Source organism: Gymnodraco acuticeps, unplaced genomic scaffold (genome assembly GCF_902827175.1).
Source record: "Gymnodraco acuticeps unplaced genomic scaffold, fGymAcu1.1, whole genome shotgun sequence".
Classification (NCBI taxonomy): domain Eukaryota; kingdom Metazoa; phylum Chordata; class Actinopteri; order Perciformes; family Bathydraconidae; genus Gymnodraco; species Gymnodraco acuticeps.
Window position 1 is genome coordinate 22,193 of NW_022990084.1, and position 15,573 is coordinate 37,765.

A 15,573-nucleotide genomic window follows, 5' to 3' on the forward strand; every position below is an offset into this window, starting at 1 on the left:
CTGGCACCCTGCTGAGAGGCCGTTAATGGCAGCAGTGAATCAGGTGGATGAAGTGATAGAAAGTGCAGCGCAGACTTCTAAGGAGTCTACGGACAGCGTTTCACGGTCCAAATACAAGACAGAACATTGATGGAGGAGACATGTTATGATTCACTCAGAAGACACTGTCAGGATAGCACAGGGGACGAAGAATCAAATGAAGAACCTGAGGATATTTCAACTTTGATTGAGGGCCAGAAAAAGTGGAGGGAAGCTGAAGCAGGAAAAGATAAATATCCTGAAGATGTGACACATCTTGACAAAGAGGGAGAAGATGAAAAATCAAAGGACATTGAGTCCAAACTAAACACAACAAATATTGATGATGTGGAGACAAAAGCCCCGACACTGTCTTGTCTGAGTGATGATTATTTCGAGTCCTGCCATAACAAGATGGAAGCATCAATGTACGATCAGCCACAGGTATCAACGATCCCGAGAGAGATGTTTATTGATGATGAAGAGGATGTTGACGACTATATCTTCAGAAAACACAACTGCTTGAAGAGAGATAGTGGCACCAGCCAAACACAAGGGTCCCTGGACTCTGAAGACTATGAAGAGATTGTGACAAAGAAAGATGGGAGTGTAAGAATAGCTACTGAAATCCAACAAGGAGAGCAACTGCTTCAACGTCTGCAACAGGTGCAGCTGCGACAAGACGTATGTACACCAGAGAGTCCTTGTACCTCCAAGACGGTTGTCCAAGAGACTGGAGGTGAGACAGAGGGTGAGCTTGGGGATGAAGAAGATTATATGAAGGCAAGAGAAGACGATCTGCCAGGTGGAGTTGAGACAAAAGAGAATAGATTTGACCCTGTAGAGCATCAGGGTGCCAAGATGATGAAGAAGCAAATAAATGAGAGTAAATATGTAAAAGCAGGGATGTCCTCGTACACAATGGTTGTAGAGTATAACGCAAATTCAGGAGACTCCGATGATGACCCAAGTTACAGCTGCGTACATGAAGACAAATCTCCGATCGACCCCATTGAAACTTCTACCGAAATTCCATTCCTATCTCCCTGCCACCGACTCTCCGTTGACGAGCCCTTGTTGGAGAGGCAGATCTTCGAGGAAGCAAAGGAGAAGCAGAACCTGCAGAGATCTGGTGGCCTCTTATATCTCACGGATAATCCAGATGTGCTAGAGTTTCCCTTTAAGACCAATATCTTGCTGGAGCCATTTGAGCCGACAAAGGATGGCCCGGACCAGCAGCGCAGCGACTGGCAGTTCTCCGAGCAGAAGATGAAAAAGGAGATAAGTCAGGAGTTTCAGAGGGAGCTGGTGCTGGTCAACCAGGGGAAGATCCCAGGTGGGTACAGCAAGGAGGAAACCCGCCAGTTAAAGGAGACAAAGCTGCTGTTTGAGGCTTTCCAACATGACAACACAGAGGGTCCGAGAAAACACCGGAAACCACCTACTTCGCCGACGAAAGGTCACGTCTACCCTTCTGTGCTAGAGCGCACACGAAGCATGAGGTTGCTGTCACTGAATAGCTGCCCTGTTTCCAGATCACTTTCCCTCAGACTGCTTCAAGACATTGAGAAAAGTCCTGACATCTCCAGATCGCTGAGTTCAACAGGTGGTTCTCTAGACAAAAAATGCTTTTGGTCTTTCACAAAACAAGACCTGAAGGCAAGCCAGTACAGATCGATGGACTCCATAAACAAAGATGTCTTCACATGCGATGTAGGTGCTAGGAGTAAAACTCTGGATGGAAACACAAAACAAGAATCTCCAATCCTTAAACATAACCCTTTCTTCAAGTTGCGTCCAGCTCTCGCTCTGAAGCCAGAAGTATTGAAAGAAATCCGGGAAGCCAAAGAAAGAGAGGAAGAGCTGCGCAGACAGAGATGCACTTTGTACGGAGAAAACGGGAAAAGTAATAAAGACGAAGAAAAATCACGATTTGAAACAATGCTCGCACCAGGTAAGTCTGCATGGTCTCTGTCATACAAGGGTAGAATTGTACTGCATTCGAGTACAATTATGAGGTACTTACACTCGAGTATTTCCATTTTATGTCACTTTACATTTTTCATGGGGGCAATCATGGCACAATCCAGTAGAATAAATAATATACTTCTCAAATGGTTACTTTGACTAATTTATCAAAAATATAAGTACTTTTGTTCCTCCCGATTCCCCTGTACTTTTAACAAAGTATTTTATAAATGCATGACTTTAATTTCTACTTTTTCCATGACTTTGTTTCTTATTTTACTTTAGTTTCTGCTGATTTCTTCCATCTCAAATGATAAGTATTCTGTGTGCGACTGCATGCACCATAGAGGTTAATTTGCACATTAATTAAACAATCTCCAAAGTTATTATACATTTCAGTGACAATCTGTTCATTTGGATAAACATTACTGACGATGCTTAGAGAAAAATAAATGGAAAGTAATAAAAGATTCATGGGTAATTTCCATCAGACTGCTAGGAGGCATGACTATGTCTGATAAGAGTCATTTAGATCTTTATTCATTCCACATCCCGGCCTTCTGACACTCAGTCTGAGCACTTTAATGAATGCCTCTCTACATTAGCATCACATAGTGTTATCTAAGCAGTCTTATCGACAACTTAGTGTCAACCCTGTCACAAGCGGTTACGGGCGAATCACTCCAACAGCCGTCTGATCTGAGTCAGCAAATGCCAGTGGGCTGAGTGACAACATGAAGGCGACTATCTGCACCTCAGCTTGAGCCTAAGGGCAGATATGGTCCCGTTATAGTGTTGTGTAAATACCAATGACTTCAGACATTTGATAGGTCTTGTTGAAAGTATGTATGGTTTGTGTGAATGTATTTTGTTGACGTCTGATGTTGTTTCCTATATGCATAGCAGCAGAGCTTCGGGCCGCGACAAAACAGTGCAGCCAGCCAAGGAGTGTGTCATTATGTAGCACCATGTTACTATTTTCATGGTAATGATGTGTGGGGTTGAGTCGAGGTGAAGAAGATTCGCTACGTGGTGTGACAACATGATAATATGTCTGGGGTAAAACTGGGATAAACTGGAGGAAATTACTCGTTCTAAAGGTTGAATAAGCTGTAGTGTGTTACCCTAACCAGTCATGACACAAAACTGTATGATAATGTGTCACCCAGACACTGTGATATATTCACAGAGGACAGTTTTGACACTTCAATGAAGATATAACCTTCATAGGTTAAAATATACAGTGAATAATGTTTAATCTTGTCCCATCAAAGCCTTTTAACTGTCAAAACAGAATCTGATTTAGCATGCTAAGAGTGCGAACCTAAAATATTTAAATTGAGGCTGAACTTGGCCCCCGCCACTGCTGTTGATATTCCTGTCAAGTTCTCTTTTTGCTTCCTGTTTTTCAATGATTATAGGGCAAGTGTTGAATCCTAGACTATATATATAAGTAGGAGTTAACAAAAAAGGTTTTTCTAGTCGGCATTCAGCGATTTTGTCTGGTAAAATGTCAACCGTAGTTAGTTAGTTGGCTAATTGAGCTAACGTTAGCTAAATAATTTTCTCTGTCTGACTTTTTATTGTTGTTTATCGTGCTAAAAGACTTGCTAACATGCAAAGTCTTGCATTTCAAACTATTTTACCAGTTATTTGTTGATGTGCCTGTAGTTGTAGAGATATTGTTTGGCTTAGTATTACAAGTTTGATGCTAATTACAGGTGAAATGCTTTTTCAACACAACATAAGATGAGACCTTTAGGCTACATCTTTTCAACATAAGCCTGTTTAGCTGCTTATCCTACTAGCAAGCTGTCAGAGGTTGTTTTAGTTTACAAGGATTTAAGATGAGGACTAACCTTGTGTTTTGACAATGTAATCCATCTCAGAGGATGAGTATAGCTCAGTATTCTGGAGCGTAAACGTTCCCAAATCCAATAGAGCAGGGCAACACAGTAAGCACCAGTAAGCTAGTTAGCCGGATATGCTAACGTTGCTGTTTACGTTAGAGCATACAGACCAAAAAGGATTAACCTGGTTACATTTATGAAATCCTGAATGGTTCAATGGAAAACTGTAATATATCCTGCTTATTTTCTATCTTTTGGTTCTTTAGTTATCAGGAAACAGTCCAGTCGGAAACTGGAACGAGTTTGGCCGCCGCCGTCCAAGAAATCTGAACAGGTGAAGTGACATAAACAAATATTTTTATGTAATCTTCTTTCTTGTTTTCTTCGTCATTCCGTCAAATCTGCATGTGTTTAATGTACACCAACCACTGGCAAGAAAACAGTGTGACATGATGTAATGTTGTCATTAATTCAGGGTCACACTACAGCAGGGGTTCTCAAAGTTTTGATGAGTGAGGGCCAATTTAGGTACCCAATATTGGATTGAGGGCCGCCCAAGAAAAAACGGAACACAAAATAATTCCAAAACAAATCCTTTCTTTATTGTACTAACCAATTACCGCAACTCGCGAGATGCCTAGTTGCCATGCAACCAGTACTCTAGCAAACTTTCCACAAGCTGTCATTCATAATTTAGGAATGACAACCCAGAGGGCGCAGTTTTACCATTCTTAAATTCCATTCTAATTCTTACTAGATACAACCATGGAGGATTAAAATATAACGCATGCATTTCAGCATGTCACATTAACTATCGCGGGCCGCCAGAAACATTTCCGAGGGCCGCCATTGGCCCGCGGGCCACACTTTGAGAACCCCTGCACTACAGGATGGATTATCCTTAGAAAACACTATAAGTATAGGACTACAAAAGCTGAAGTTATCTCACGATAGAAAGTCAGGTTTCATTTAATTTCCAATGTGTTATTCTAGGATCATGAGGTATTTAATCTGAATACAAGATGACATTAGATTGGAAGTATTCCCAAAATGCTTTTTGTTTTACAAATGCCTGGATTACTATAAGTGGTTCTGAAATGTATCTCAAATTCAGAGGATCAAGAAAAAGGGAGCTAATCTCCGACTCTAAATCCTGCTCTGTTTTATCTCCCAGCAGGAGGCAAAAGTTCAAAGAGCAGGAGGTCAGAAAACTCTGTGGCAACGCTGGGAGGCCGGCCTGATCAACGGGAAGCCGTCAAAGGAAAATAACTGACAACCTGATGTCTTCGAGTCTACAAATATCAAAATAAATCATATATAATCATGTCAATAAGCTACGATGCTAGAGCTGCATATGTGCAAGATTAATCAGCATTTTCAGAATCATGAAGGTAGTTTCAGTTTCTGGCTCTTCTTACTCTGCTTTGTATCTGTGTCAAAATACTTTTTGTGATTTATTTAAACACTGTTAATCAGCATGTAAATAAAGATTAAGTATCATTCTCCATCATGTTTATGTTTATGTAAATGATACATGTCTATTAACTGTAGTCATACTGTTTATGGGAAGACACATCTCCACTTACAGTTGGCTACAGACTCACGTTTCTTTCTCCACAAGATCTAAATGCACATTTCAACTGTATTTCTTTCTTTGGATTAATAATAAATTAAAAGGATGGACTATAGTGAAAAATTGGGTTCCAATTTTTTCACATTTGTTCAACATTTTGACGTTTCTTTTCACAAATGTTCCCTTTCTGGCGGTTCATTAACGCACGTTTTTTCATGTGTGGGTGCAGATTGCCTCTCATCTGTCAGGCAGGTGCAGGTATTAAAAAGCCATTACTACTACTCAGCCTGTACAAACAGTTGTATAACAGCCTCTTTGGTTGTGAAAGGGGCTCTTTAAAGTCTGGAAATAAAACCCAAATGAATGAACCAACGATTGTTGGATATATAAAATCATTACATTTAATGACCGATCATGAGTTGATTCTAAATACAATTGACAATAAAAAAGCCTGATAACTAATACATTGTGTCATGGCCTGTGATCTAAGATTTTCATTGTCATAACTACACTGTAGCTATGTACAAATGACAATAAAAGCCTTGAAACAAAAAGTCAGTGGTAAATGAAGCCATTATAAGAAGTGCAGGAAACTTAAATTGACCTGTGATCACATTTACTAGAGAGAGCTTGGTTTCTAATCTCCGCAGTTTAGCCGGTGTAAGTACCATCTGTCAGGCAGAGTGACTCTGCCAACAGAGGAAGGACTTTCACTCTCACTTCCTGGCTCGGGCATCCCAGTGTCATTTGGCCACAGTTCCCACCAACCCTTTAGAGAAGAACAAACCGTACAGTGTGTGATGTTGGAGAAAACCAGCAACAGTCCTCCTATAGAGAGGTGCAGGGATGACGTATTTCTCTTTCAATATTCTTTATTTTATTTTCAGGTGAGACAATACAAGAAACATTAGGGACAACACAACAAAACATAATAAAACCCACAAAACAATAACAACAAACAACGACAAAAACAGACAAACAGCAACCTAGTACTCACTCACACTTATCATGTTATATTTACGCCCACAGTTATAACCCTTGACCATTCTTCTTTCATGTACGGGGCAATTTGGGACCAGTCTCTAACAAATTCATCCAGAGTTCCTCGCAGCACGTGTGACAGCCGCTCCAATGGCAGGATTGACATCAGTTTTTGAAACCATAACAAAAGATGATGACGTATTTGTAGGCGACCTGGAAGATAGCATTGCAAGGGATCCCTCGACAAAAAGCAATGGGTTTTAATCATGTAAGATACAGGGGTTATTCATTGCTTATTGGGCCCATTTAGGCTGTGAGGTATTGGTTGTCTTACAATCAGAGGTTGGGGGTTTAGTCAGTCACCAGGATGTGTGTAATTTATTTGAGCAAATAGCACCTTTTATGTAGCCCCTGTATGAATGGTTCAATGCTGACTTGTACAGTAAAGCACTTAAAGACTGGAAAAGTGCAGTCAATTTACTATAACATTACTACAGTAATATTTTGAATGCATATTTGTACATGTACTGCATCATTATTACATTGTTTTTGTATTGGGACCTTTACTCTTCTTAATACTTCTTCAATCACTGGTGGAGTCTGACCTTTTTGGGGATGGGGTAAAAGAAGATGATTGGTAGTTATATATACAGAATGATGTCCTTCAGGATGGGCTTGTATGCTATATTTAGAATATAAGTATCTTCTTTTATAAGAAAACGTCTAAAAAACTCTAAACTCTTTAGAAGACATCGGAGTGAATAATGTCACGTCATTGTGAATCTATATTATATATATACTGTATACATATAGTATATATACATATAGCTATAAAGACCATGACTGATCTTATCAACAAGGCTTCAGTAGTTGTTGTTCTTTGCCATAGTGATGAATTAAAAAATAAATGTTATTCTTCTAACATTTCCAATAAAACAGTTTATCCATAGTTTGGATGTGAAGATGCTGCATCTTTTACCACATGAGGGCGGTATAGCCTCAGTAATCAAGTGACAAAATGTCAAGGCAACATCAACACTATTTATGTTTGTACAGGATTATGTGTATTAAATTGCTTGTAAATCAGAGTATAGGTGTTGCAAACAATAATATACACGGGTTGAAATGTTATGATTAAAATCGCTGAAAACGAATGACATATCTTTAACAGGACAGAAAACCATGGATCCTTAAAACGCTGTAATATAACATGAATTTATCCAGACTAATATGTGAAGATTTGTTCATTACATGTTAGTCGCTTTTATCCAAAGCGACTTTAATACTCAATACTGTGGGCAATCCCCACAGGAGCAATTTGGGGTGAAGTGTCTCAGGGACACAACAACATGCTGACTGCAGTGTGGTTTGAACCTGTGCTGCCCTGATCCCAACACCAACGCACTAATCCACTGCGCCACACGCCTCCCTTCATATTAATGTTAAGGATTGCTAATACCAAGACGTGAGTTCATAGGAAGGGTAAACATATGGTGAGAAAGTACTTCAGTTATGTAACCTTTGTCATTTATCCAGCGATGACTCACTGACTGACTTCTCAGAGTCAGCAGCTCTGTTCTCTCTTCCATGAACCAGGAGGAGAGAGATGTTGCTAAAGAGCACATGTGCGTCACTTTCTGCAACAGCATGTGGGCGGCCATTTCTTCAGATGTTTGCTGAAACTCAGAGGAATGGCTGACATAAACCCAGCACATTAGGGGTGTGTTGTTCTTAAGGGAAAGGAAGTTTCTGGCAAACAATTATCGTCATAGAAAAAAGGCCATGACTGTGAGAACACAAAAAAGAGAGTGTTGAAAAGCTGAATGCAGGGCCTGCGATGAATTTGCCTCCTTCACTGACACATTTAAAAGAGGCAGTCAGTGCCTCTGTACCAGGTGCAGGAAATATGTTGTCCCTGTGTCCATTTAAAATCAATTCAAACACCATGACACAATTCCATCTGATCAACGATAAAGACCTAGAGGACATTACACAACATCTGCAATCCTCCTCCTGCTGCCTTGATATTATACCAACAGGCTTTTTCAAAAATGTTTAACATTGCATTCCCTCAAATCTACTTCACATAGTAAACAAGTCTCTTCACTCAGCATTATTTCCACAGGCCCTGAAAACTACAGTCATTAAACCGCTCTTAAAAAAGAACAATATAAACACATTAGTAAAGAACAATTACAGGCCCAGATCAAACCTCCCATTTCTAAGTAAAATCATTGAAAAAGTTGACTTTCAACAGCTGTGTCATTTCATGGATTTAAAATTTGGAGTTTGGATGTGTTCCAGTCAGGTCTTCATTGACGTCTACTGTACTTAAACACAGACAGTCGCAGAATCTCAGTGTTAGTTTTAGTGGATCTTAGCTCTGCATTTGACACTGTTGACCACAACATGTTACTAGACCAACTTGAAAACTGGGTGTGACTTTCTGCACAAGTTCTAAATCAGTTTGAATCCTATGTAAAGTACAGGTAATAATTTGTTTCTATTAGTAACTCTGAGTTTAAGAATATGACATTCGGGGTTCCTCAAGGCTCCATCCTGGGGCCTCTTCTCTTTAACATCTACAGGCTTCCACTGGCTCAGATAATGGGAAACAACAGAATAAACTACCACAGCTATGTAGACGACACATTTACATAACCATTTCACCAGGAGACTATGCTCCAAATCAAGCATTGTGAGTAAGTGCGTTGAAGAAATCAATGACTGGATGTGTCAGAACTTTATTAAATCAAACAAAGATAAGACTGAGGTAATTGTAGTAATAATGGACTACTATCACCTTAAGAGTACATCTAGGATTTATATCACAGCAGGATTTTTTAAAACGTGTCCATGCTTTTATCTTCAGTAGACTCGACTACTGTAATGGTGTCTTTGCAGGTCTCAGTAAAAAATTGATTTCAAAGCTGCAGCTAATTCAGAACGCCGCTGCTCGAGTCCTCACTAACACTAAGAAAGTGGATCACATCACTCCTGTTCTGAAGTCTTTACACTGGCTTCCTGTGTGTCAAAGAATAGATTTCAAAATACTGCTGCTGGTTTATAAAGCTTTGAATGGTTTAGGGCCAAAATATATTTCTGACCTACTGCTAAATTATGAACCATCCAGATCTCTCAGGTCTTCAGGGACTGGTCAGCTTTCTGTCCCCAGAGTCAGAACTAAACATGGTAAAGCAGCGTTCAGTTATTATGCTCCAAATATCTGGAACAAACTCCCAGAAACCTGCAGGTCCGCTGCAACTCTGACTACTTTTAAATCCAGGGTGAAGACTTATCTTTTCGTGGCTGCCTTTAATTGAACTAGTCACATCTTAAACTGCACTGTAACTTTTATTCATGTGTTTTATACCTGTGTTTTTCTGTATGAGCTTGTTTTATGTTTGATTTGATCTCTTTGCTTTTTAATGAAATGTTTTAATTTATTTAAAGCACTTTGAATTGCCTTTTGTTGACAGATACTTTATATAAATAAACTTGCCTTGCCGACCCGTCATAAAGCTCTGTGAGGTTGTACTTCCATATCTCAGTGATCTGTGTTTGAGGACATTACGTGTCTTTGGCTCCATTTCCTCTCACATTTCCCGAAAAGATGTTCATGAAACCGCCAAAAGTGAACTAACCCTTTAAAACTTTTAATCAACTGAGGATTAAATTACTTCTGCTCTAAATTACAAATGTCTTCAACTCATCAATTTTGCGAATGAATGTTTTAATATAAGTTTGGATTATGAAAAAGTTCTCTATGAAATAATAATAGTGTGTTATAATATAATTATTATAATCAGAAATCACAATCAAAATAGCAAGAACTGGCTTCCAGGTTTTATTGGTTATTGTAAGCTTTATTATACAGATACTTGATTACTGATAGATACCAAGGTATGAGAACAGTTTATATATCACTGCAATATACAACAAAAACAAATGCATAAAATCCAATAATAATCAAACGTTTTTACATGTAATGAAATCACAATCATTTAATTTGAAATATTGAGAATTTATATGTTTGCGTATATATTTGTATTGCTATCTTAAGTTTCACCTTTTGTGATTTTAAAATGGTCAAATAATGTATCAATGGAAATAATAATAATACAATTACATTATGCCGTTAGTTTACTTTGTCTTTTGTGATCAGATTCAGATGTTGTATTTGCATGAATGAATGTCTAACATCCAGTGTTCAAATCCTGTTTCTGAGCCGCTGTATTAAAGAGGACGAGGACAGAGTGAACTGAAATGAACAGATGTATATTATACGATACGATACGATAATACTTTATTTGTCAGATATTAAGTGTCCCGTGTTCGGGTCCTCAGGGTCACAGTGACCACAACAACACAGAGCATCAGCAGCAGAACACTGAGCGCTGAGCATCTCACTGCGTGAAGGTGGAGTGAACCCCAAATGGGTCTCTGTGCTTCAGGACGGTTTTGGTTGAAAACGAACACTGAAGATCATGGTCAACAATGGCACACCAATACTCTCCTGTGTCTTGCAGAGACACATTAGGAATTACCAATCTCCCATCAGGGCACCTGCGCATATTGCTGTTGATCTGATTGACATCTACATTAAAACTTGTTCCTTTGGTTCGGTTTGACTTAAAGAACCAGAAGTAATTCAGACTCATTCCCAAATCTTTGCATCTAAGAGTGACTTCTTCTCCCTCTGAGAAGAGCTCTACAGCAGGGGGGGGGGGGGGGGGGGGGGGGTGATTTGGGGCACACCAGCAGCACATATGATTTCAAAGTGGTTAAGGTATTGCAAGTGTACATAGCGGTGTGATTTAACGTTACGGATGTTAACACCAGAGAGTGGTTCTGGTCCACTAAGCCCACAGTGTAGTTACGTTGTCCGTGATCAATGTTGTGAAATATTCTCCCAATATGGAGGCTTATCTCCATTGAAACCAGTGTCAGGGCACTGCAACACAGCCGTTTCTCCCACTGAGCGATAGATCCACTCTGTTTTCAGCCTGAACTGTACAGGGTGACTGCTAACACACTGCTGTTGGTTCATCTCCAGACAGGTGTATTCTCCGAGGTCAGCTGTTGAGATGTTCGATATACGTAGAGTTGACGTGTTTTCCACCACTTGGTATCTTCCTCTTTCATTGTCCATCACTGATGCCGTATTGTCCCCAAAAACTCTGGCCCATATTTTCTGTTCATATCGATAATCCCGTTTGAGCCATTGGACATCCAGGTGGTCAGCTGCTCCACGACAAGGCAGGTCTTTTGTTTCTTCATCTTTCATGTATTCACTCCAGGTCCCATCTATTGAACCACAAACAGTAACTGTGAAGTGTTTCTCATGAGTCACGTTGCCCTCAGTCCAGCACTCCTCTTGGTACAGGCCGGAGTCTGAACGGGTCAGGTCGTTGATCTTGTAGGAAGAAGTATCGGCCACGCTGACAAGTCGTTGTTTCAGGTCTTCAGGTACTGAGGAGTTCTGGGGCCAGAGGTCAGAGGTGTTCCACAGGACCAGCTTCTCCTCACCAACAAATCTGGAGATCAGGCAGGAGCCGGCCTCCTCTGGCAGCTCGAAGGTGTATAGTCGCTTTCCTCTCGGATGACGATGAGTTCTTCAGCGTGAATGTTGCTGATGAGAGCAAACAGCAGGACGGAGAGCTCGGAGACTGCAGCCATTCTGCTCGGAGGTTTCCTCGTGAGTGTTGTGCAAACACTGACTCTGCTCACTTCATAAGACATGAGCCAATGGGCGTTAACAGGACACTTGAATTCCTCTGAAAAGGCTTTGGGGATACATTAAACAAAAACCGATTGAGAAGCCCTGAGTTACAGATTGTTGATACTAAATAACATAATTAATAAAGTATCTATCCATCTATCTATCTATCTATCTATCTATATCTATCTATCCATCCATCTATCCATCTATCCATCTATCTATTTATCCATCTATCCATCTATCTATTTATCTATCTATCTATCCATCTATCTATTTATCTATCTATCTATATATCTATATATCTATCTATCTATCTATATATCTATATCTATCTATCTATCTATTTATCTATCTATGTTAAGAAGTCCCTCGCTCTATGTGTGTTGACATCAATTTAGCATATTTCATCACATTCTCGTATTCCACAGAGGGTCAACTGTTGGACGTTCCTGTGTTTTTCCTCGAATTACTGAAGTGAAATGAGTGAATAAACATTGAGTAACCGGAGCATGAGGTAAGAATAAGCAGACCTCAGATGGCCTTGCTTAGTCGAGCCATTGTCCTCAACAAACCCTTTATTCTCCTCCTCTTCCTCCTCCTCCTCCTCAACTGCCCTCCAGCGCTTTCTCTCTTTTCACACAATGAAAACTCAATTGTCTAATTCCATGATCCCACATTACACCACTCCACAGTAATATAAAGAAGTCTTGCAATGATAGGACTATGTGTGTTCGTCAACAGGCTTCAATAACTCTTTGTCTCCAATTGCCCTCGGTTGTAACGCCTCTGGGTTGAACTGTGTTACTTACTTTCTGGAAAGCAGAACGACTTTCTTGGGAAAATCGATTTTTGAGGAAGTTACGCAAATTAGCCAAATGTGAAATGTAAATATAGACACATGTTATGTCATTTCCAAAGAAGGGGAGAGTTCAAAACATCACACAGAAACAGTCAGTTGACTAACCCTACTACTTTTGATGTATCTGCAACCTAAATTCTCCACAAATTAGCTTCAAATATGGATTTGTTGCACAATTTATTTTACAAAATAACTAGGGCAGAGTGGAAATGTATAACCATTTAAGGGGAGTTGTATTAAAAAAGCATGATGACAATAAAAAGAGCAAATTTAGCAAATTTAGCTTAAATAATCAAGTAGCCAGATGCTTTTGTTTCTATTAAATACAATAGTTTGTTACAGAACAGTAATAAAGCTCACACATATCTGTGACGTCATTAATTTAAGTTTCAGCATCGATATGTGTGCAACAGAATTTATAACCAACAAATAATTAAACATTAAGAGTACGGGTCAAGTTAGTAGCAACCATTTGACCCCCATTCCCCAACAACCTAACAAATAAGCCCCAGTAAACGAGAACATTTCAGTTTTTTATGATTGAATAGACATGATATAGAGTCTTAATTACTGAGCCGCTAATATAACGAACGTGTTACCTTTAGAAACACTTTGTTTCCCTTCGTTTCTGGTCTTTATGCCTATCTAAGATGCTAGCTGTAGCTTCCCTTAAATCTCTTCTGGACACTTTTTGGAGACAAAGTTGTGACAAGAGTTTTACTGACGTTTGAATTGTCCAAACTATTTTATATGAATGCCTATAGACATCCTACAAACACTCAAGTTCACAAAAGGAGTTCAAAGCAAAATGGTGTATTAATATACTCCTTACTGGGCTAGCTAGAAAACTCATTATATTTCGGGGCAGATACGCACGTTTACCTTTGTTAACACCTCAATATCTGATTTACTTGTTATTGGTTACTTTGAACTCCTGCTTTCGTATTGCAGATCTGTATCGTGTAAGAAATACATGGATCCAATCAACTGCTTGTTAACATTCAACATAATACAGAAGAAGTCCCAAAACTGCTAAATCTCACCCTAATGCAGAGATGACGAAAGTACACACATCCTTTACTCAAGTAGAAGTACAGATACTCGTGTTTTAAAATACTCTGGTAAAAGTAGAAGTACAGACTAAACTTCTTTACTCAAGTAAAAGTAAAGAGGCTTTGAAATGTACTTCAGTAAAAAGTACCCATAACTAGCAGCTGTTATAAAGAGTACCTGACCTCCCTTTATATTAATAGAACAATAATGTCATTGTTAGCTAATGAATGTTTCCATGCTGAACAACGGCAACATGACAACGTTTCCATTGGTCCCTCTTCTTTAGAGAAGACCAGGAAATGATGGATACACGGATCGTGTTCAAATCAATAGGCACGCAATGACTCTAAAGAATAATGATCACGCCACCAGACACACATTCAGACTAAAGGAACCAGCTGTTTGGAAAATGTGAGAAGTAGAAAGTACAGGTATTTGTGTTCAACATGTAAGAAGTAGAAAGTACAGGTATTAGTGTTCAAAATGTGAGAAGTAGAAAGTACAGGTATTTGGGTTCAACATGTAAGAAGTAGAAAGTACAGGTATTTCTGTTCAACATGTAAGAAGTAGAAAGTACAGGTATTTGTGTTCAACATGTAAGAAGTAGAAAGTACAGGTATTTGGGTTCAACATGTAAGAAGTAGAAAGTACAGGTATTTCTGTTCAACATGTAAGAAGTAGAAAGTACAGGTATTTGTGTTCAAAGTGTAAGAAGTAGAAAGTACAGGTATTGTGTTCAACATGTAAGAAGTAGAAAGTACAGGTATTTGTGTTCAACATGTAAGAAGTAGAAAGTACAGGTATTTGGGTTCAAAATGTAAGAAGTAAAAGTAAAAAGTCATCAGAAAAATAAGAAGTGGAGTAAAGAACTGATACCAGAAAAATGTACTTAAGTACAGTAACAAAGTATTTGTACTCCACTACTTCCCCCTCTGCCATTAATGCAGGAAAATGTAGAGTTGCTTTACTATTTAAGGGGGCAAGGTGGTCTAATCTAAGAGACTTTATCGATCAGTCTTGGAAAAAGCCTTTCACTGAACATACTTGTTTCTCCCGTCTTTAGGCTGCTGGCGGTTTGGCTCTGAGCCTCAGTGGAGCAGTTCACTTCTGGTTAAGCTCTTTCGACTGTTCAAAGCCCCTTTTTGCATGGTTTGCCTCTCTTGTGGCTGCTGCTCGGTCTATTTTCAGATTTAAAGGAAAGATGGTATTCTCATTCGACTCTCAAGAAAATCCATTCAATCCACTGTATGGAACTCCCCTGGGATTAGGATCAGTCTGCGTTACATAAAAGGGGAGATAACATCCTCGATGAATGTCAAACCAAAAAAGGAAGCCTTGAGCATTTCAATGTGCCGATGGGCTGCGGTGGGAATTAAGGAAGGAAAATGTTTGAAATGTCAAGAGGCGCCAACAAATTTGTCAGATACACACAAACTGTAGACAATACAACATCCTATAAGGCCCAGTCTATGGCTTTGTGGAAAAGAACGAACCAAGCATAAGCAATTACAAAGTGTTAAATGAGATTAAGTCTGTTTGCATCAAAGCA

The 15,573-nt window shown here is 39.3% G+C and overlaps 1 protein-coding gene across 1 annotated transcript; it reads left to right on the top strand.

The window, feature by feature from the left end:
- Positions 1 to 432: 432 nt before the first annotated feature.
- Positions 433 to 5,462, top strand: LOC117546177. The gene is made up of 4 exons (XM_034216320.1): positions 433 to 1,972; positions 2,893 to 2,971; positions 4,103 to 4,170; positions 5,014 to 5,462. The coding sequence occupies exons 1-3, from the start codon at positions 433 to 435 to the stop codon at positions 4,164 to 4,166; spliced, it is 1,683 nt and encodes a 560-aa protein (XP_034072211.1). The 3' UTR covers positions 4,167 to 4,170; positions 5,014 to 5,462.
- Positions 5,463 to 15,573: the final 10,111 nt, after the last annotated feature.

Excerpts from the sequence above, each read along its gene's own strand:
- LOC117546177 (XM_034216320.1), top strand. The coding sequence starts at position 433 with ATGGAAGCATCAATGTACGATCAGCCACAGGTATCAACGATCCCGAGA. Across the intron at positions 1,973-2,892 it reads TGAAACAATGCTCGCACCAG|CAGAGCTTCGGGCCGCGACA; the intron begins GTAAGTCTGCAT and ends TATGCATAGCAG. Across the intron at positions 2,972-4,102 it reads ACCATGTTACTATTTTCATG|TTATCAGGAAACAGTCCAGT; the intron begins GTAATGATGTGT and ends TTGGTTCTTTAG.